This window comes from Tenrec ecaudatus, chromosome 5, assembly GCF_050624435.1.
Source record: "Tenrec ecaudatus isolate mTenEca1 chromosome 5, mTenEca1.hap1, whole genome shotgun sequence".
In the NCBI taxonomy this organism is placed as follows: domain Eukaryota; kingdom Metazoa; phylum Chordata; class Mammalia; order Afrosoricida; family Tenrecidae; genus Tenrec; species Tenrec ecaudatus.
The window spans coordinates 168,008,514-168,029,205 of NC_134534.1; the positions used below are offsets into that span (position 1 = coordinate 168,008,514).

A 20,692-nucleotide genomic window follows, 5' to 3' on the forward strand; every position below is an offset into this window, starting at 1 on the left:
AGACAGCTCAGAGAGTGGGTGTTGTCAGAGAGGCACACTGGGATGCTGTGGGTTCGGCCAGGTCATCAGATCACAAGCAGTGGGGACAAGAGGCGAGGGCATGGGGCCCAAGAAGTAAGGCAGGGACTGTGTGGTTTGAGCCAGAAAGGCCTCCCTAGGAGAAGAGGCAGCTTCTCCAGCATATGTAACCTGGTAAGGCAGCCGGGAGCCTGGTGAGATCCTTGGGAAATTCTAGCCCCAGGGTGTCCATCCAAAGCAGGTGGGTGGGTGATGGCAGGCTGCCGCCCAACTCTCCCCATGGCCTACCAGCATTCCCAGATGCACCCGCTCTACCCCCACCCCCACTGGTCGAGGCAGGGGCTCATGAAGGCACATGACCCCCGGACTGAGTACCAAGTGAGGTCTGTTAGGTGGGAGCAGGTAGTGGTGCATTCTCAGTTCCAGGTCAGGGCCTTGCTCTTCTCGAGCTGCCTTGCCCAAAGGGAACAGAACATAAAGCAGGGGATCAATGGCTGAAATACTGACCGATGAGGAGCATGGAATCGAGGAGGAGGAACAAAGGTGGACAGTGATAGCAGAGGGCAGGAGGCAGGCTAAGAACTCCCGACGAAAGGGGAAGGAAGCCTGCCACATGCAGGGCTTGGAGAGGAGCCTTCCAGGCAGAGGGAGCAGACAGCGCAAAGGGCCTGTGGGGGTAGATGCCTGATGGCCCCTGGGTCCCACAGGTGAGCCCTGTCCCTTAGTGTCCATCCCTGTGGTAGTCAGTGGGTGGGGGTCTCTCACATGCTGTGAAACCACAAGTCTGAGGCGAGACTTCATTCCCTGGCAAGCTGTGAGGTGGGAGAGACAGGTGAACCAGGGGGTGGGGGTAGGCGAGCGGTCTCCTGGTATCCCAGAAAACGTGCACAACCCAGTCCCACCTCCGCCTCACACATGCACGGACACATGTGCACTCACCCTCACTCATACGCACATGCCATCTCACACACACACACACAGGCTGACACTGGGAGCAGCCGCTTGGCAAACCATCCTGAAGTTCTTTATTTCTAAGGAGATCTAGTCCGAGGCACTTAATGTCCATGCACACAGCCACCCATTTTCAGGGGGAAAAACACCCCCCCCTCCAAACAGTCTATATTCAAACATCTATAGGCAACCGAGTGAGAAATCGGTTTCAGCACTGGAAGGAAGCACAGTTGTGTTGGAGACAGTGTACAAAAGCAGCTCAACAGCAGCTCAATGGGCCAAAGGAGCGAGGGCTTCCACACTGTATGCATTAGCTTCTAATAGAGAGTTGTCATTAGAAAATCACTCCAATTACAAGACTTTGAACAATACGCATTAGTCATCACTCAGTTCTAGGGCTCAGGGAGCTGAGCTCCTCTCTGGAGGCAGGCTGAGGGAAGAGCTGATTTCCCTGCATCTCTAGCTTCCAGACGGTACCACACTGCTGAGCTTGTGGCCCTCCTCTTTCCCGCAGTGGTGGCTGGGTCTCCCTTGTGCCTTTTATCCCTTGGCTCTCTCACCAAGAAACTCTGTGATTAGATTGGGCTCACCAGGATCATTGGGATCTTCTCCCCATCTTGAGGTCAACTAACTGGCGACCTTAGTTCCAGCTGCAACTGTGAGAGCCTCTTTTAAGGTAGCGTAGCCTATTCACAGGTGCCAGGGATCAGGATGGGGACACCTTTGGGAGGCCTATCCATCCCGTGCAATAATACTCAGTCTCACAAGTGATAGCCCATCCCACACTCCACTGGTCAGAAGTAGGACGCTACACAGGGTTTCAACATCACAAGGCAGCTCTGGATGCTGGCCTCTTAGAGGGCTGTTGACTGCCCAAAGCTCATCCTTCTGAGAGGGAGAACTGTCAGTCCCTTAGTAGGTTGTTGGTAGAATGGGGGAATTGACTACCACGGACCCGGCATACTTTGGGAATGGTCTACATCTTGATAGTGCTGGTACTTCCACGGGCGTATACCTTTGACAAACTCATTCAACTGTGCATGTCACAGGGGTGCTTCTGATGACTTATAAGAGATATTCTAATAACAAAATATATGGTGGAGAATTGGGCTTTTTGTGACTGACTTTTTCACCCGACTTTGCACATGGATTTTTAAGAGCCGAATGGTTTAGGTCAAAGCCCTCTCAGCCACATCTTAGGACAGGAGGATAGAGCTTAGTTTATCCTCTTCAGGGCCAAGGGCTTGGTTAGCAAAGGAGGGACCTGGATACACAGTTTAAGGAAACAAATGCATGCCCCTGGCACCCCTCCCCTCTGGCCTTTCCGGGTCCTGGCCTTCCTCTCTGTCCACCTGGCTGAGAGTTAATTTGAGACATTCACAGCCCAACCCCTTCGAGTGAGGGCCAAGAAGAGCCTGGACCCAGGAAACAGAGTCTGGGACACAGAGAGGACACGAGTGTCCCTGCACACAGATGTGGGGACCCACAGGGCTTGAACATGTTAACTCAGCACGTCCTGACAGCCAACACATGTGTGGAAGTAGTGTATGGATGAGATGGACATCTGGCTCAGCACCTGGCCCTTCCCACGTTCCCATCATGGTGGCCAAGGGAACAGGAGAAAGAAGTCAAGCCTAAAGTTCTTCTTGGACCCTGCGCAGCACTGCTGGCTTCTCCAAGGAGGGTAGCCCAGTCAATCAATCAGAAAAGGAGCCGGCCTGAGCCCAGCAGGATCTCAACCCCCCTGTGGCTCGGAGAACCAGGGCCCGAGGTAAGCACTGGGTTCTGGCAGGCAGGGCCACCAGCTACAGATGAAGCACCACAGAGGAGGCCCTGCAGCCAGCTCCTGGCTGTCCCAACAGCTGGCCGTCCACAAGGCGCAGGGGTGACAGACAAGTTGTGACAGTGCCGCCTGCACAGGACCGCAACACCAGGGCCCAGAGGAGGAACTGCACACCTGTCTCAGCTCCAAACCAGGTGACCAGGGCCCAGCTCCTGTCGACGACCAGCTCTAAAGGCAAGCAACCAAAGCCTCACACGCAAGAAAACACCTTTGCGGCCTTCATGATGGGGCCTATTAGAGAAACCAAAAGCCAACATTTCCCGGAAGCTTCTGCAAGCACCAGGCGAAACTTTCCTGAGGCGCAGTGTCCCTGCCACCACAGAGCCCGCTGGAGCAAGAAGGACACGGGGAAGACCCGGAGGAGGAACAACAGGCAGCCAGGCACCAAGGGAACCTTCCAGAACTCCGAGTAGGGCGCGGGGGAGGCTAGGAGGGAACCAGGGAACCGTAAGGGGCACGGTAGGAGGGTCCGTTCAGTGGCACCGGGGTGGGGGGGGACAGGGGGTTGCAGGCGATGAAGAAGGCGAAGCTGGCAGAACATTGGAAGTGGTCCTTCCGAAAAGGGAAAGACACCGCGGGCCTTAACCCATGCCAAATGCCGGCGGAGGGGCAGGCGCCACGCACAGCCACGCCCTACATACTGACGGGGTGCCACTGCTGATGTGTTCACAGAAATGGGGTGGGTTCCTTTTGCTTGGTCTCGTGAATGACCTTGAAGACAGTTTGCTTTTTAATACCAGGGACGGAGTGGTGTGGGGGCGCCCATGGGACCAGCTCCAGCACCCAAGGCTCAGTGCCCCAAGGCAGAGGAGTCAGCCATGCTTTGCACCCTCCGTTCCTTTTCACCTTCGACACCAACCATGGCCCCGGCCCCACCCCCTGGCACTTGGTTTCTGTAGCTGGCCTCAATACCCCATGGCAGTGACCTCGCAGTTCTCACAGGATGCTCAGGACGGTGGGGTGGAACAGAGAAATGAACAGGCAACAAGAGGACAGCCTATCTCTGCGGTGCGCACAAGCAGACCTCTCTGCCCCTCAGCCACTTGGCCTAACCTCAGCCCTGCTCTGGTGGTGCTACACAGTTCTTTCAGGGATGCCAATAAATGCCCAGAGGGCATGTCACTCTGCTGTAAGCCTTAACCAGAAGGCACCTGGCTCCAGTTCTGGGGGGTTAACAAACCCCGACTCCCTCAATTAAGTGCCCAGGGCTGCCTCATTGTTTTATTTCCCACAAGCCAGCTCAGCTGTACTTGCCCCGTGGGCTAGAAAGTCTGCTGCTTTACCTCATGCTTCGGCTCCTGGTTCTGCTCAGCTGTTTGTCTTCAGCTCCTCTGGCGTCAAAGCTGCCTCCTGAATCAAGGTTTCAGGTGCAGGAATTGTGGGGTCCAAGGAAATGCTCTTTCCTGGTTGCTCTCCTTCCTGGTAGTGTGACACTACCTTATTTTAAGTGTCTTATTTTACGCCCAGCAGCATGACAATCACAATGTACCCTGTTAACGGTCACAGTTGAATCACACGGTCCAATCAGTGTCTTCAACAGCCTTCTGACCCAGCCCATCAGGAATGCGAAGGTAATTCAGTGGATGTCACAAAGGCTTTGGCTAGAAGAACCACATGAAACCATTGGCTGCACTGTCATCAAGCTAATATTTTTTCTGGCTTGGTGTCCTCCAGCAAAGGAACTTGAAAGGACTGTGTTTTTTAAAAAAAACTTTTAAACTTCTTTTCCAAATCCGTGGAATAGTGCTAAGAGAATTTCAAACACCTATGAAAGTAGTATAGTAACACGAACCCCAGGCTCCACCCCAGTTTCAACACTGAGCCTTCATAAGTTCCGCTGAACTCCATCCACTTCCACATCTCATATTAATATATGGAATGGGCAATGATTCTAGTGTATATTGTACCTGTAAGCATGTCAGTAGGCAACTCTCAAGAACTCTTTAGTATAACTATGAATACATCATCAAGCCCCTAAAGAAACAAGCAAACAGTAATTTGTAATATCAAATACCTACTGGGCTGATAACTGCAAGGCCAGCAGTTCAAAATCCGAAGTCACTCGGCAGGAGAAAAGGGAGGCTTTCCACTCCTGTAAAGAATTAAGTCTCGGGAACCCCCAGGGCAGTTCTACCCTGTCCTCCAGGGTTGCTGTGAGTCAGCATCGACTTGATGGTCGGGACTGAAAGGTCTCTTAAATACCACATAAACCAGTGGGAGTGTTTGAAATTGTTAGTTTGAATTCGAATCCAAATAAGCTCCATACTTTACCACTGCGGTGCCTTTCAGTCTCTGTAATCTGCGAATTGCTTCTCCATCTTTAGTTATTTGTTAAAGAAACTCCTACTTAATTTGCTGCTCCTGAGAGAGGAGTGCTTCCCACCCTGCAATGTGTTCCGTGCCCCAGACCTTGCTACAATGAAGTGTTGGATTCAGCAGGTCAGGTGGGCCTGAGAGTCTGCATTTCTGTAGTCATTTCTGCCAGACTACTGTAGGATGGAGTCCTGGTGGCGCTGTTGGGAAAAGTGTTGGGCTGCTAACCACAAGGCCAGTCGTTCAAACCCGCCAACTGCTTCTTGGGAGGCAGACCAAGCTCTCGGCTCCTGTAAAGATTGACAGCCCCAGAAACTCTATAGAGGGTCACTCTAGAGTAGGAATCAACTTGAGGGCAGCCAGGTGGTCTAAGTGACACAGAGAGCCTGCCCCTGGAGGGACATTTCACAATGTCCTCTGTAGTTCTGAGACCTGGGCAATTGGAGCTCTTTGGACAAGAAAAGGTTGTAACCACAACATTTTAAAGATCGCTGAAAGAAAAAGTCTATTTTCCCCAGTCACCCAAGAAATAGTGCAAAGCATAGTCCCTATGCCCAAAAGCCAGACAATCAGGCAGAGCTCAAGCAGTCACCACTGCGCGCAGATGGACCAGCATGGCAGTGGAAGTGAAAGAATGCACCCGCGTATCATTTACAAGATGTATTCCAGAAACACACACACTCACCTCCCTCAGTTGAGCATCTGGGGCCTGGAGACCAGGAGGTGCTCATCACTTATTTCCCCAGTGGGCCCACACACCAGGGCAGGTTGTGAACGCCAGGTTTAGACTGCTCATGGGCTCCCGGCCTGTCCCCTTTGTCCCCAGCAGCCCAGCTCTGAGTCAATTCCATCCATAACCCCTGCAGCCTGGACACAGCTGGTGGGTGGGACCTGAGGCTTACACTTCTGGGGCCAGTGAACCAGGGGGGTACCTGAGCACAGAAGGAGCCACAGCCAGTGGTGTTCTGTGTAAGATGAAGAACGCTCGGAGTTCACATCAAGCAGACAATGAACCTTATGTGGGGTGGGGAGGGCATCTCTGAGGTTTCCAGATAGCTGAATGCTGGCTGCCACTGCCATCACTGTAACTAGCACATGCCTGCAGCTGGCACATACTAGTTAGACCCTTGCAAGCTACTGAAAATACTGGAATTCCAGTTCTAGAAATACACGGCTTTGTTATTATCTAACTTTGAAAAGCTTTGTTGTTATCTAACTTGAAAGTTGCTTATTGCAATTTTACTCTCAATGTGCATCCAAGTGAATTGAAAACCTATGTCTACACAAAAATTTCCACCTGGGCTTCTTTCACAGGATTATTCATAACAGCCCCAATGTGGAGACAACTCAAATGTCTGATGAGCAGATAAGCAAATTGATCTATAGTGAGACAAATATTACTCAGCTGCACAAGATGACGTTTGTTGCGATGCCACAACACGGATGTACTCAGTGATAGATGTCAGGCACAAAGGATACTATGTGATTCCATTTATATGAAATGTCCAGTATAGGGCATTGAATGCAGAGAAAGTCAATCACAGTGATTGCCAAGGACTTGGGGGCGGGGAGGGCAGGGGCCGCACCGCAAATGGAGTGATTACTGATATAGTATTCTATTGGGGTAGAGGATGAAAATGTTCTAAATTAGATGATGGTAATGGCTGGACAAGTTTATGAATAACGTTAAAATCCACTGAACTATACATTTAGAATAATGATACACTATGCGACTGGTTTGGGCCCCTACCACATACAAGGCCCGATGCAAACATGCACGAATGACTTCAATTAGTCAGGACAGAGGCCGGCCAGTGCTGGCTCCGATGGGAGATCTTGAGCCTAGCTGAGTGAGCCCACCCTGCTGATCAATCCTCCTCTAACTCAGGGACCGAGAGATCAAACAGCTGAAGCAGTGGATCGCCACCATGATGATGTCCATAACCCAAGAAGAAGAGAGAGCCTATGAACTGGAGCTCAAAGCCCGAGTCTTCCACTTTGGAGAGTACCAGGGTGCCCAACAGGTAGGATGTCAGGGAGTGGGCACAGGAGGGAAGGAGAGAGCAGTAAGAGATGTTACCAAGGGACCCACAGATGGAAAAGAGCCCACTCCGCTCTGACAGGCCATGAGGTGAGTGACCGGCACCACTGGGGCACGAGGCTGGCTTTATGGAACTGTGGCCCTCCCTTTGGCAGGCTGGGAACCCCACCCTGGCTGGCCCAGTAACAGTTATACATTACTAAGCCTTTGGACTCTGATGCAATTTTTTGTCAGTTAAAAAAAAAGAACATGTTGTCTGGCTAGGGACTCCCTGGGAAGGAAAATGAGCATTCCAAAGGCCAACTGCAGTGCAGGGAACAGAGGTCCAGCGATACTCCAAGCTCAGTCAGTGTCCCTCCTAGGGATACCTCGTTTCCTCATTCACACACTGAGTGGCTACAGTGTGCCAGGTACTGGGTCAGGGTACAGTTATGAACAAAACAGCAATGGTCTTGTCTCTGAGACTCAGGGCTACACACAGGGCACCAGATCTTCTCTGGGCCCTTCTCCCTGCTGCCACCGCTCACACCATCCCAGACAGCCTAAGAGCAAGGCACTATGGACTGCCTCCCAAGTGTTCAACCACCTGTGTGAGGGGAGATGATTTGTCCCAGGCCACACAGAAAGCATGGAACGAAAAGTTGTCTGGGCAGAGGGCCATCAGAGAGCTACCTAGAGTAGGGGCTGGGCAGTGATAGGCACCCTGTAGCAGCTGGCAGAAGTACCCTGGAGGAATGAGTGCCTACTATACCCGACAGCCAATCACAGGAGGGAAAGGCCATTTCCTAGCCTGGATTCTGCATTCTGTACAAGGCAGCTCCTGATCATGCTCCTTGCCCCTTTGGGGAGACATCAGCTAACTGTGGGGTAGCCAAGCTGACGAGGGCCTATCCACCTCCGGCAGGACAAGCTGCTGGAGAGCCTGAATTATAAGGTGCTAGATGTGTACCGGCACTGCATTGGCAGCCATCAGGAGGCCAACCTGGGCACAGTACAGATGCTGACCATCATTGAGCACCAGCTGGGCGAGCTGCTCGAGAGCCTGGAGCGTGTGCCCCCAGCCAAGGTGGAGCAGGCTGAGAAGGCAAAGGAGAAGGAGCGCCGATTAAGGTGGGCACTGCCCTTTCCACAGGGCCAGTCGCAGGCACTTTTTATTGTGAATTAGGTGAGGGGGGTTACGTTTCAGATAATGTTTTGTGTTCAATAACTTTAACTACTTATCAACTTCAATAGCTTACCCCGACTCCCCACCCAACTTAAGATTTCTCTTCTCTTGTGAAGTACAAGTTCTTCCTTCACCCAAGTTAACACCTGTCAATCCTATATGCTACTGCTTCATCTTCCCTCTGCTTGCTACCTCCAAACACCACCCCATCCCAATCCCTTGGGCAACCATAAAAGTCTGTTTCCTTTGGTATGAAAACATTTTTCTTGATTTTTTTCCCTTCATAGCAGTGGTCTTCTATATTGTCCTTTGGTGGTTGACTAGTTTCACTCACTTAGCATAAAGTTCTCCGGGTCTATCATGCCATGAGTTGCTCTGCAGATACATCATTATCCCTCAGTGATGCCCAGCATCCCAGATGTGTACGTACCAAAGTTTATGCATATAAAGTGCTCCGGGTCCATCATGCCAGGAGTTGCTCTGCAGATACATCATTATCCCTCAGTGATGCCCAGCATCCCAGATGTGTACGTACCAAAGTGTATCCATATAAAGTGCTCCAGGTCCATCATGCCATGAGTTGCTCTGCAGATACATCATTATCCCTCAGTGATGCCCAGCATCCCAGATGTGTACGTACCAAAGTGTATCCATGCTGCTACTGATGACCATTTAGGTGGTTTTTATTTTCTTGCTATTTTAAATACTGCCGTGACAGACATGGGTGTGCCAGTCTTCTCCTGTTAGGGAGCCTACCTACTTAAGGGTGGATACTCAGCCAAGGGGTTGCTGGGCCACTGGACTTTCTATTACCAGTTGTTTGAGGTGGCACCACATGCCTTTCCACAGTGGTTACACACGTTTAGTCCTGCCAGCAGGGATGAGGGTTCCAATGTTTCCACTCCCTCTCCAGCATCTTCTTTTTTAATTTGTTGTGAATGCGAGTGTAAGGTAGTATCATTGTCATTTTGACTTGTCTCTCTCAGAGAGCTAGTAAATGTGAGCATTTCGTCACGCATGCTGGCAGCATGGATGTCTTTATTGGTGAACTGTCTGTTGTCCTCTGGGTTATTATTCTTGCTGAAATGACGTGCTTTTTCTACAGATTTTAGAATGTAGTCCCTTATGACATTACTGAAAAAACAACAAACCTTCCTACTTGGTCAGTTCTTCTTACTCCTTAGGATGATTTCTTTTAGTAGGTCCCGGCCATCTATGTCATCTTTGGCTATGTTTTTTGTTTGGTAGTGTATGCTCTGTATTAGGGTCCTTAAGTTTGTCCCTATTGTCTCATTGATGACCTATATAGCTCTGGAATTTACATTCGGGTCTTTAATCCATAGTTCATTTTGTTTATGGGGCAAAGTATGGATCCAGTTTCAGTCCTCTCTAGATGGAAATCCAATTCTGCCAGCACCATTTGTAGAAAAGACACTCTTCCTCACTTAATGGCTTTCAGCCTTTTGTCAAACATCAGCTGTCTGTAGGTGAATAGATCTCTTTCTGGGTTTCCTACTCTGTTCCATTGGTCTCCACAATGATCATTGTCCTGGTATTAGACTGTTTGGGGGAAGGCATCCCATGTTCTTTGCTTATCCTGGGTCTCTTTCCTCTTCATATAAAGTTAATGAGTTGTCTCAGATGGTTTTTTTTTTTTAATTTAGGTTCTAGCATTCATTGCAATGGCTAAACAACTCACAGAAAAGACTATTGATGACAAGGTTTATTATGAAAGTTAACAGGTTGTAATGCAAGTGAGAAGTGCTCAGGATACAGTTATTCTTCAGGATGTTACATACGGCAGTTCCTTCAAAGGGCACGCTACTTCACTATAAGCCTTAACCCAAAGGCATTCGGCTCAAGCTCTGTGGGTTAGCAAGCCTAGCTCCACCCTTAAGCACTCAGAGGCACTCCACAAGGCAGCATCCTGTTTTACGGTCTCTATGGCCTGGGAGGTCCACCACTTCATTTCATGCTCTGCCTCCTGGTTCTGCTGTCGCAGCTGTCTTCTGAATTCAGTAGGTTCACTGTGCAGGGATTTACAGGGCCAGAGAGTGTGCTCTACTACTGACTCTTGTTGGAGTGAGAGCCCCTCTGTCACGTTTCAGTTTCATTTCACACACAGCTGATGGCAAACACAACATATCCTGTTAGCAATTACTTCCAGGTGAATCCCATTGGTATCTTCCCCCTCTTCTTACCTAAACACACATAAGAGGGTCATTTGGTGGGAGTTAAGAGACTGGCTAGAAGAGCCACATTAAATAATTCACTACCACAGCAATGGATAATTTTCCCATTTCTGTAAAGAATCAAATTGGGTTTAGTAAATTTCTTTCTCAATATCTGTCCTTCCTCAAGAGTGGTGTATTGAAGTATTCTATTATTGTCGTATTATCTATTTCTCTATTCAACCCTCTTAGTGGCTCTCAACCTTCCTAATGCTGCGGCCCTTTAATACAGTTCATGTTGCTACTTCAGAACTGTAATTTTGCTGTTATGAATTGGGCAACCCTTGTGAAAGGGTCATTCAACCCCCAAAGGGATCACCACCCACAGGTTCAGAGCCGCTGCTTGAAGAGTTCAATTAATGTATCTTGAGGGTTTTTTCATTGGATGTCTGTTTTTATGGTTTTATCTCCTTGTTCTAGTGTCCCTTTATTACGTGACTTTCGTTGTATCGCATGATGGATTTTCCCTTGAAGTCCATTTCATTACACATTAATATTGCCACTCCTGCTTTGCCATTCGCTTGATTATGTTTTCCATCCTTTGATTTTTAGTCTATGTTGTCTAAGGTGTGTTTCTTGTAAGCAGCATATTGAAGGAGCTGTTTTCTTATCCACTCTGCTAATCTTCTCTCTCCACTGGTATAGTTACCATATATACTGTGTACAAGCAACGTTTTTCCAGCACAGTTTTAAATGCAGTGTTAGTGGTAAAATGAGGTGCCTTGCCTGATATTTGGGCCAGCTTATAGTCAAGTATATAGTTATCCATTTGCACTGTCATCATTGGTATGAGTGCTTGCTCTTGTGTGTGCTTGTTATCACTGGTTTCTTAGTTCTTCCTACATTTTTATGAGTTCCCTTTGGCATTTTCTTGCTCTTTTTTTATACCCTTGCGGCATAGTGGTTGTACACTAGGCTTCTACACTCAAGTCTGTGGTTCAGAACCACCAGCTGATCCACAGCAGTCAGACAAGGGGCTCTATTCCCATAGAGTTGGAAACTCAGTCTTGAAACCCACAAGGCAGTTCTACCTTGTCCTCTAGGGGTGCTAGGAGTCAGAATAAACTCAATGGCAGGTAGTTTTGTTATTACACGTTTCTGGTTTGTTTTTAAATTATATTTTTCCATTTTCTCAGAGGTTACCTTATGTTCCTCCCAAATTTGTCTGTTCTTTGTGAAATACTTGTCTTCCTCTACATGCCAATGTTTTCTATTTACTCTTTTGTCTTCATTGCAGCTATCTCTAGCTCCTTGTTCAGTCTTGTACCTTTATATTAAATACTGCTTTAAGTGGGTTCCTTCTGGGTGGGGGCATTCAATGTATGATCTCTGGTTTATGTCTATTCTTGTTTCTCCGTCCTTAGTATTTTTTTAAAATCTGGTTTATACAAATTCCTTTTATTTCTGTTTGGAAATACCCTTAACTTTCATATTTACACGATAATTTTGTTGGATAATGATTTGGGGTTGGCTTCTCATCCTCCACCCTTCAGCCATTCCATTGTCTTCTTGCTTGGATGGTTTGAGCTTAATCTTATTGGTCCCCCTTTGTAGTTTTTTTTTTGCACCCCCCTACCGCCCTCCAAGGGGTGTTTTCTTCCAGGGCTTCTTACTATATTTTCTCTGTATGTATTTTATTTGTTCCTGTTCTGAAATCCCAATTTAACTAAGCTGTTCCTCTTGATATTGTCCCACAAAATTTAGACTTTCAACCGTTTTGCTTTTTGATTGCTTTCATAGAATGAAGTTGAGAAATGTGTCTTCATGCTGACTAAATTGGCTTTCCATTGCTTGAATGCTCAAATTCATTTTTTAAAAATGTCCTAACCTATTATCTTTACATTAATCCTCTGGATTTATATTGGCTTTCTTATTGTCGGTTTTGAGTTTTTCTTTATTCCATCATTTTTCTCCATCTGTTGTGTGTATCTGAGGATCATTCCTTTTCTGGTAGTTGCCTTTTCTTCTTTAGAAAATCCCTTTGGCTGTTTATTGGCTATTTTTTCCTGTATCTTCATGGAGCTGTGAGGGGTTGGAGGGTAGCTGGATCTATGGGCGGGGCAGGTGGGGCGGGAAGGGTGTGGAGAGAGGGGCGGGCGGGCAGAGACAGTTCACTCTATCAAGTGGTACAAGAAAGGAGCAGCAGGAACCATAAAAGAAAAGTAAATAAAATGGCAGTTTGGGCAGGCTCTTTCTCCCATTAGCCCGAGAACAGCAGTTATTTGAACATGTTCTCCACTCAGTTGCAGACACCGGTGGGTGGTGTTTGCTGGGGTGCCTTTGTGGCAGTTCCACCTACAGCTTTTGGAAGGCGACTTTTTTTAGTTAGTCTCAGGCTATAGGTAGCAGCTACGCTTCAACGAAGAGTATGCTTGTACTGCCCAAGCTCAGTCTTACTGGTTCAGTGAGGAATAAAAGTTGCAAAAGAACAAAATAGAAAACACCCTACATGGACTATGTAGCTCTTGTCAACCTGATGGCATGTGGACCTATACCTTCTAGTAGTACTAAGTACCCCTGCCAAACAGAGTTGATTTGGGCCCTGCTTCACTATTCTCCTGGATGTGGAAGATTCACTTTGTTAATTCAATTTACTTAGCTGTTATCTTGTCTTTCAAGATTCCAGGTCCGTGGTTTTTCTTGTTTGTTTTTTTTTTCTGTTATTTGTTGTAGAAGGTTTTAGTGCATGTGTCTAGGTAAGGAAGCCCTGGTGGTATACTGGCTACATGGTGGGTTGCAATCTGCAAGGTCTACAGTTTGAAATCACCAGCCACTCTTCCAGAGAAAGATGAGGCTTTCTACTCCCAAAGTTAGTCTTGGGAACTCACAGGGGCAGTTCTGCCCTTCCGGTAGGGTTGCTATGAGCCAGCATTAACTTGATGGCAGTGAGTTTTATTTGGCTTGGGGTCTAGAAGCTGGGTAGGTCTGAACTTTCTTTAAAAGGTTGACATGTATTCTTTGCCTTCCCAGAAATGCCAAACTGGGGGCAGTGCAGGACTGATGAGAGCAAGGCTATGAAAGGATAACCCAGAAGTCTTTGCAAGAGGCTAGCGGGGATCCCAAACTCACCCTGAGAGGGTTTCTGGAAAAGGCAACAGTACTAGTGATTACTAACCTGCAAGGGCCAAGCCAAGACTCTCAGAAGAGAGTCTGGAAGAGCTGGGGCAGAGGAAGATAAGGGGCCCCATTGAAGGGCTTTACAAGGGGGTAATTAAGGCCAATCAGACAGTGGCTAGAATTTTCTTTCTGGTTGGATTGGAGAGGGGGGCTGAAGGTGGGGGAGGGGCTGGTGTAGCACAGACATTCCAGGTGCAAGTGGTTACCAGGCACATGTGCCAAATTCTGAAGAGTCCAGTGTTGGCCCATCCTTGGTAGATGTCCCAAAGGGTCTCCAAGCAGGCCCAGTATCTGTAAGCACCCAACCTATAGCCCTGCCTTCCCAGGCCCGAGTCCCCTCTGTGATCTGCCAATGGGTACCTACATGCCTGGCACACAAGCAAAGCAGCTTGCTCTCCATGGCCTGTCACCCCGCTTGCAACTGGTATTGATATGCTGGCTGACCCAGAGATCAGGACAAAGATCACAACACCTCGTTGTGTGCATACAAGGGTAGTAATGATGATTGTCCAGAATCGTGAGAATCAAGGTATGGAAGCACCTAAGGGGGTGGTCTGAGGATCTTAATGAGGACCCTGAGAAGAGGTATGCCCATCCCTATGGCAACAGCATCTTGACCAGAGAAGCGTCATCCTTGGCTGTGGGGGGATGGCAAAGTCCTGCTATGGCAGGACAGGGCCTGACTTCAGGACGATGTGGCTGGGGTGGGCAGGCTGGCAGGCTTCCCCGGTTTTCCATGCCCTTTCTTGTCACCAGACTACGAGAAGAGAAGACCCAGATGCAGAAGCTGCTCCAGGAGGAACGTCAGCGCCGGGCCCGAGCCCGGGCCCAGGCAGATATCAAGAAAAAAGTAAGTGATCATCCTGGGGGTAGAGGAAAAATGTACAGGTAAAGGGAAACTAAGTCCCAATTCTAGGTACACTGTGCTGCAAGGCCTTGACAGGCACTCTTGCCTCCTCCATACACTCTTAGTCCATGACTGGCCACTGGACAGGGGCCTCACATCCCAGTGTAGCCAATGTACTTATCGAAGGTAGACAAACCAGTTGCTTCTTCCATACCACTACAATCCTATCAGGTCTAGTATGACCCTTCACTCAGGCCCCTGCTCTCATCACCTGGCCTCCCCTTTACATCCCTACGTGACAAACGGAGAACAGCCACAGGCTTTGAGGTAAGGAGAACTCTGGAAAAAGCAAGCCCTGGCAACAAGTTTGTCCAACAACAGACCAGGTACTTGGATGCCTCCTCCCCATTGAAAAGGCAGACAGGTGCCTTCTTGCTCAAACCAGCACTACCCCTACCTCTACAAACAATTCTGCAGCAAAAGAAATAGGCTGTCTAGAATTTCCAGAACTATGAGACGAAGGAACCACTTTTCTCAGTATCCAGAAGTTAAGTGTTCCATGGAACTGATTTTAGTAAATTCGGGTGTAGGCTTTTTACACACCCCCAAACTATATTACAATCAAGCCAACCCTCAGTGCTGCTGGGCTGATCAGAATTGACTGGGGCCACTGCGGTAGCAGGCAGGCCAGCCTCCTGCCCAAGTCCTCTGGCTGCTCCCATTTGCAGCTTCGGGACTGTCCGAGAATCACTCTAAGGTGAGCCTTTGAGGCAACATGGCATAAAGCAGACACTGATGACATTCATTTCCTCTTTGCAGAAAGGCAGGAAACTGGTGTCCCGCTCCAAGCCCCCAGTTCTCAAAACAAAGAAGGTATCTGAACACATTTTCATGGATAAAGACAAGGAAGAGCTGATCCTCTTCTTCACCTAACTTTCTCAGAGCCACACAGGCAGTGTGGCTGACAGCAAGAAAGAAGCCCGCAGTCGGAAGAGGCTGGACTGGCCTGATGGCAGGCCCTGTGAATTCTGGTGGTCTCCCTCTGTCCACTTCCTTTCTCCCACTGAAATAAACTTTGTCTCTTGGGTGTCTTGAAGCCCGTGCAAGGAAGCTGGCATTCTCATTTGGCCACAAGCCTATGCTTGAGGGAGGGAGGGATCACCCATTTTGGTTCTCCTCTACAACAGCAGCTTTCAGAGACACGGAACTGGGTAGATGCTCCAGTTCCTGCTGGGATGTAGTCTGGGATTCTCTTCTGATGCAAAGACAAGAAAAACAAGCAGCAAACTGGGCATGTAACAGGTGAATAGAAGGGGAAAAGAAAACATTTTCAACACTTGACACCAGAGTTCCTTGAATTAAACCAAGCAAAACCTTTGGTGAAGGACATTACAAAACTTTTATTCACTTGCACTAGGAGTCGGCCCATCACCAACTGCAAATCTCAGTGCTCACAAGACACTTACAGTCTGTCCCAATTGTTTGTTTGTTCCCCGAAGCCTGGGCAGAAGAGATTCAGACCACTTCCAAGAGAAGCACTTCTGTGGCAATGATCTTCCATCTTTGGGAGCCTTCCAGGCCACACAGAGCCCACAGCCAAAGCCCAGGGGTTGCCTGGCCGCCCAGAGAAAAGGGCATACCATCTGTCAGTGGCAGACAATCTGGGGCAAGTGTCAATTGGACACTTTTCAATTCCTGAACTTTAGATGGTGGAAGAGAATCATTTATAAATATGGTTTTAATTCTAGGCAGAGAGGTACCCTGGGCAGATAGACCTCCAAGCGGAACAGACAGGAATCACAGAGAATGCTGGAGTCGTTCCAAAATTCCAAAGACCCAAATTGACAAAGCAAACAATGGGCAGAATTTAGGTGACTCCATACTGAGAACCCAAACAGCATCTGTTGACCGTACACTTGAAAAGGCACAAGGCAAAGCAAACATTTCCGAACAACCCTGTGTCCACTCCATCAAGTGTAATTAACAAATAAATATGTATAAGATGACCAATTTGCCTTTTTGCAAGACAGGCCTTACTCTGTAAAAATATACCTTGACATATTATATGCACTTCTTCTACTCAACAATAAAAACCATACACATACCATAATTATAGTTCTATACACAATTTATGGTATTCAGAGCATCACTATATAAGCTGTTTTCAAATCACTATTAAACATTAATACCAACAACAAAATTTAGAAAGATTATTTTTAAGGTGTTAGCTCTCCTGTCTGCAAATTATGACCTATACCTGGGACCTATGCAGAGGATGCAGTCAGGTCCACTGATGGCCCACTGCACTCTCCATGTCTTACAGAATGGCTGCCTCTGGCCTGTATGTAACTACCACCTACCTGGCCTACTTTTACAGCAAGAACATGGACTAGAATTCAGATTCCCTGTGAGGTGGCCATTTACACTGCAATACGGCAAAATCAGTCTCACCGAAAAACATCCATCCTGTGAATGGTAGCTGGCTTATTATACACTCTTGGAAAATGGTCTATGTATCTCTCAGACAAGATGTGAAAACACTGCATCTAAAAGACCTCGTCTGGTCTACTACAAAGATGTTCTCCACTGGGAACCCTGAATTCTACCCTCTTTCTGCAGACATCGTTTCCCTTTTCTTTTTACTGTGACAAGTCCTGTGTTGTTCATGTCAAAAGGGGCAGAAAGGACACTGTACTGGAGGGTGGCTGGGAAGGACCAAACAGGCCCCTCCGGAGCTGAGCCCCATATTCCAAAGATCTGCCTCTGTGCAGGGCACAAACAGCACAGCCCAAACTGGTTCCCGATAAAAGATAAAGCAAAGTATTTTCTATAAATGTACCAAAAAGTTTTCTGAAAAACTAGGCTGGACTTAGGAGCAGAAGTCGAGGAGCCCCAGGCACACCCACAGACCCTTCTAAATCAAGTCTTCAGGGCGCCCGCAGCCAGCACTTTCACTGCAGATCCTGAAGGTTGATGGTGCTTCTGGCAAACGAGGCGGCCTCAGGACCAGCTGTATCCTCCGGGGCTGGGAGCACTTCCTGTGAACCAAGCAGAAAAAGTATGAAGGACAAAGGGAGTGGGACTGGGCCAGAAAGGGGTCACTGGCTCTGAAGACTGGTGACTAGACTGGGACTAGGAGATTTACACACATCCCTCAAAGGAGACAACATCTCGGCTCTCAATCCAGATGCCCTTACGCTCTCAGTCGCTCAGGAATGCCTGATTTCTCTTACTTAAAGAGAACACGCTTTACCACATTGGGAAAGCATACACTTGAAAAAATTTAAATATAAACAAGATAGAAGAAATCAAGACTCAATATATAATGTTGTACTTGTTTCAGATCTCTCTCTCTCTCACACACACACACACACACACACGTACCTATTAGTAAGCACTCACACCCATTTATCTTTTTATACAAATGAGATCATCTGACTGAGGTTATTTTATTCTATAACTCCTATTTCCCACTTCATTCATGGTAAGCTTCCAAGTTATCCAGTTTTTATCTACATATGTCCAATGGCTAAGTAGTACCCTAGTCACCCATCAAATTCTTCTCCAGTCAGATGGTAATTCTTTTTAACTTTTCCAAAATTACATTCAAATGATGCAATAAACATGATCTTGTCAATCACTTGCACACCACCTATTTCTTTAGGGCCCAAGACTCAGGAGGAAAGCCAGGAAAAAGGGAGGTCAAATGACTGAGACTTGGGACACACAAGCCAGGCTCCAACTGACACGTGCTTGGCAGCTGAGTGCCAGCCAACATTGTTTCTCACCAACACTATAGGCAGTATTTATTTTTGAGGTGAAGGCAAATATTAAACAGTCCGATTTGGATGTAACCAACAAAGCTAAAGCAACCAATTGCATAAGTTAAAAAAATAACCCATAATGATAAAAATTAGGTAAGCTTATTGTTTTTTATTATTTATATAAATACTTCATATTTACAAGTTCTTTTGTATTTACATCTGAACTGTAGTGCACCTGTTTTCAACTTAATTCTGCTGGGGCTTTTCCCCACATATGAATTATTGGCCAGCCTACCTCACCCCCATCCCCCTCCAAGAGTAAACAGCAAGCAGAATTTTTTAGTACACAATACTCCCACAAGAGCATAGTGAATCGTACCTTGTTTGTCAGTGAGCTCCACGACAAACCAACCTGAGCTACCCACATTCTCCACCTTGTTACCCACTCAACCTCTTCCAAAAGCAGTTCAATGTCCATGTAAGCCCAGCTCAGCGGCTAACCCTGCTGCTACAGAGAGCCTCTAAGAAGCTGTGAACACCCCTAGTGGTTCTAAGAATGTAATTAGGAGGGATAAGACATCCAGACCTGGAGGACGTAGATAGGCAAGTCCATGGTGAGCAGAGGGCGGAGCAGGGGGGGCTGCAAGCTGAGTGCAAGTGGCAAGACACCTTCTCCTGAGGGGTCATCCTGGGGAAGCAACAATGAAAACATCTTTCACATGGCTAGGCCACAGAACACGGGACTACTTTCCCTCTGTGCTAGCGTTCTCTTTCCTATGGCATCACGCAGAGCTAGCCCCATCCGGACAGTCTGGGGAAGGCAGCGGGACCATCCCCCCTCTCTCCACAGGCCGCCCCTCAGTTCTGATACCCATTCTTTTTTTTTTTTTGCTAGAGCTGCTCCAGCACCCATGCCAGGGGCTACCTGCTCCTCCTCAAATGCCAGGCCTCTGCCCAAAGGTGCTTTCCAACAGTATTCTGTGGGCCAGCAACCTCGCAGGAGAGGTAGGAGGGAAGAGAGCAGGTAGTGGGTCGGTCTCCAGTCAGAGGCTAGGCAGCCAGGTCCTTGGGCATCTGGTTAAGCAGACAGGTACTATTTGGCACCTGTCTGCCTGTACAATCCAAGTCTAGCCAGCTCACACCCAACACTCAGACATCATCTCACATGTCTTTCCTTTCACAGCCATGTGTCCAGCAGGGAACATAGTGTATTCCTGTTTTGTATCTGTTAACATGCAGTCCAGAGTGACGCAGTAACCTGCCCAAAATTACACTAGCTGTTTCCTCGAACCATAAAGTTGTCATCTACTCCCTTCCCAATCAGTTCCCTTTCCAGTCACGGTCCCAGCTTTCTCCCCACTTGCACGTTAGAACCTTTCTGCCCCTTCCTGTCCACTTCTGACCTCTAAGTTGTGATCAAGCTCAGGCCTCTAACCGGCCCTTTCCCCTCCCTACTCACTGCCCTTGTTTAGAGGTCCTGTGCCCCGAGCTATGGTAACACCCCTGGTCCCAAGCCCTCAGAAAGGACAAGTCTTCTTGCTTCTCTCTGCAGGCACACTCCCTCAACCTCCTGCCCCTGCCCCATACTCCCAAGGGGCCTTGTTTCCTATGAGCAGCACTACCTTGCTGTGTTCTTCTTTGGACTCCCCTATGACCCCCTCATTGATTGCTATTTGCCCCTTCTTCCACCCACGCTGTTCCCTCCACCTGACTGCATCCTGCTGCTTCCCGGCCACTCAGCCAAGTCCTTCCACAAATACTCCCGAACTGCAGGCCCACTCTGCTCACCATCAGTGAGCTAGGCATTTAGATGTTCTAAGAAGGCTCTGGTTCTCCTTCCCGCTAAGTAAATAGTAAGCCAGGGCCCAGAGAGCCAGGGCACAGAGCTTGCTGGAGAACAGGTGGTGTGTGCCTGGGCAAGTCACTCACGTATCACACTCCCTTTTAAATACTTCTCTCCCCAAATTCCACCAAGTTGTTTTGTTTACTTCCCCATTCCAGGCACTAAAACTGAAGCTGAAATTAAAGGCATACATGACGCTGTTGAAAAATGGTCACAGGCAGCCACTTGATGACCAGGCATGATAGGGAGGGCCTGAGAGATGGAGACCTTGTTCCTGAAGGGATCTGCTTGTTAGCGAGAGAAAGTGTCTTCAGCACATTATAGCAAAGGTGGCTACCCCCTGGGGGAGCCGGGCACAGCAGGGTAAGGGTAGGCAGGAGAGAGTGGCCAGAGTGCCTGAGGAAACGGGAGACAGGTTTGGCAGGGAGTCAGTGAGTCAGGGCTCTGGGAGTAGGTGCTTGGGCAGTGTGCTACCAAGAGTCTACATGACCAGATAGGAGTACAAGAGATTTCTACAGATAAACCAAGGGCAGTGATGACCAGGGATACAAAGCAGATA

The 20,692-nt window shown here is 48.2% G+C and overlaps 2 protein-coding genes across 2 annotated transcripts in view; one reads left to right on the top strand and one right to left on the bottom strand.

Annotated features, from left to right (window-relative positions):
- The window catches only part of CFAP100 (cilia and flagella associated protein 100), an 84,685-nt gene extending 69,076 nt beyond the window's left edge, over positions 1–15,609 (top strand). The window contains exons 14-17 of the mRNA XM_075550909.1: positions 7,014–7,149; positions 8,071–8,276; positions 14,436–14,529; positions 15,346–15,609. Coding sequence (XP_075407024.1) covers positions 7,014–7,149; positions 8,071–8,276; positions 14,436–14,529; positions 15,346–15,459 — 550 coding nt within the window. The 3' untranslated portion in view covers positions 15,460–15,609. The remainder of the gene's footprint in view (positions 1–7,013; positions 7,150–8,070; positions 8,277–14,435; positions 14,530–15,345) is intronic.
- A 292-nt stretch (positions 15,610–15,901) lies between these two features.
- The window catches only part of ZXDC (ZXD family zinc finger C), a 36,347-nt gene continuing 31,556 nt past the window's right edge, over positions 15,902–20,692 (bottom strand). The window contains exons 9-10 of the mRNA XM_075550251.1: positions 18,877–18,978; positions 15,902–17,564 (exon numbers count right to left, since the gene is read on the bottom strand). Coding sequence (XP_075406366.1) covers positions 17,478–17,564; positions 18,877–18,978 — 189 coding nt within the window. The 3' untranslated portion in view covers positions 15,902–17,477. The remainder of the gene's footprint in view (positions 17,565–18,876; positions 18,979–20,692) is intronic.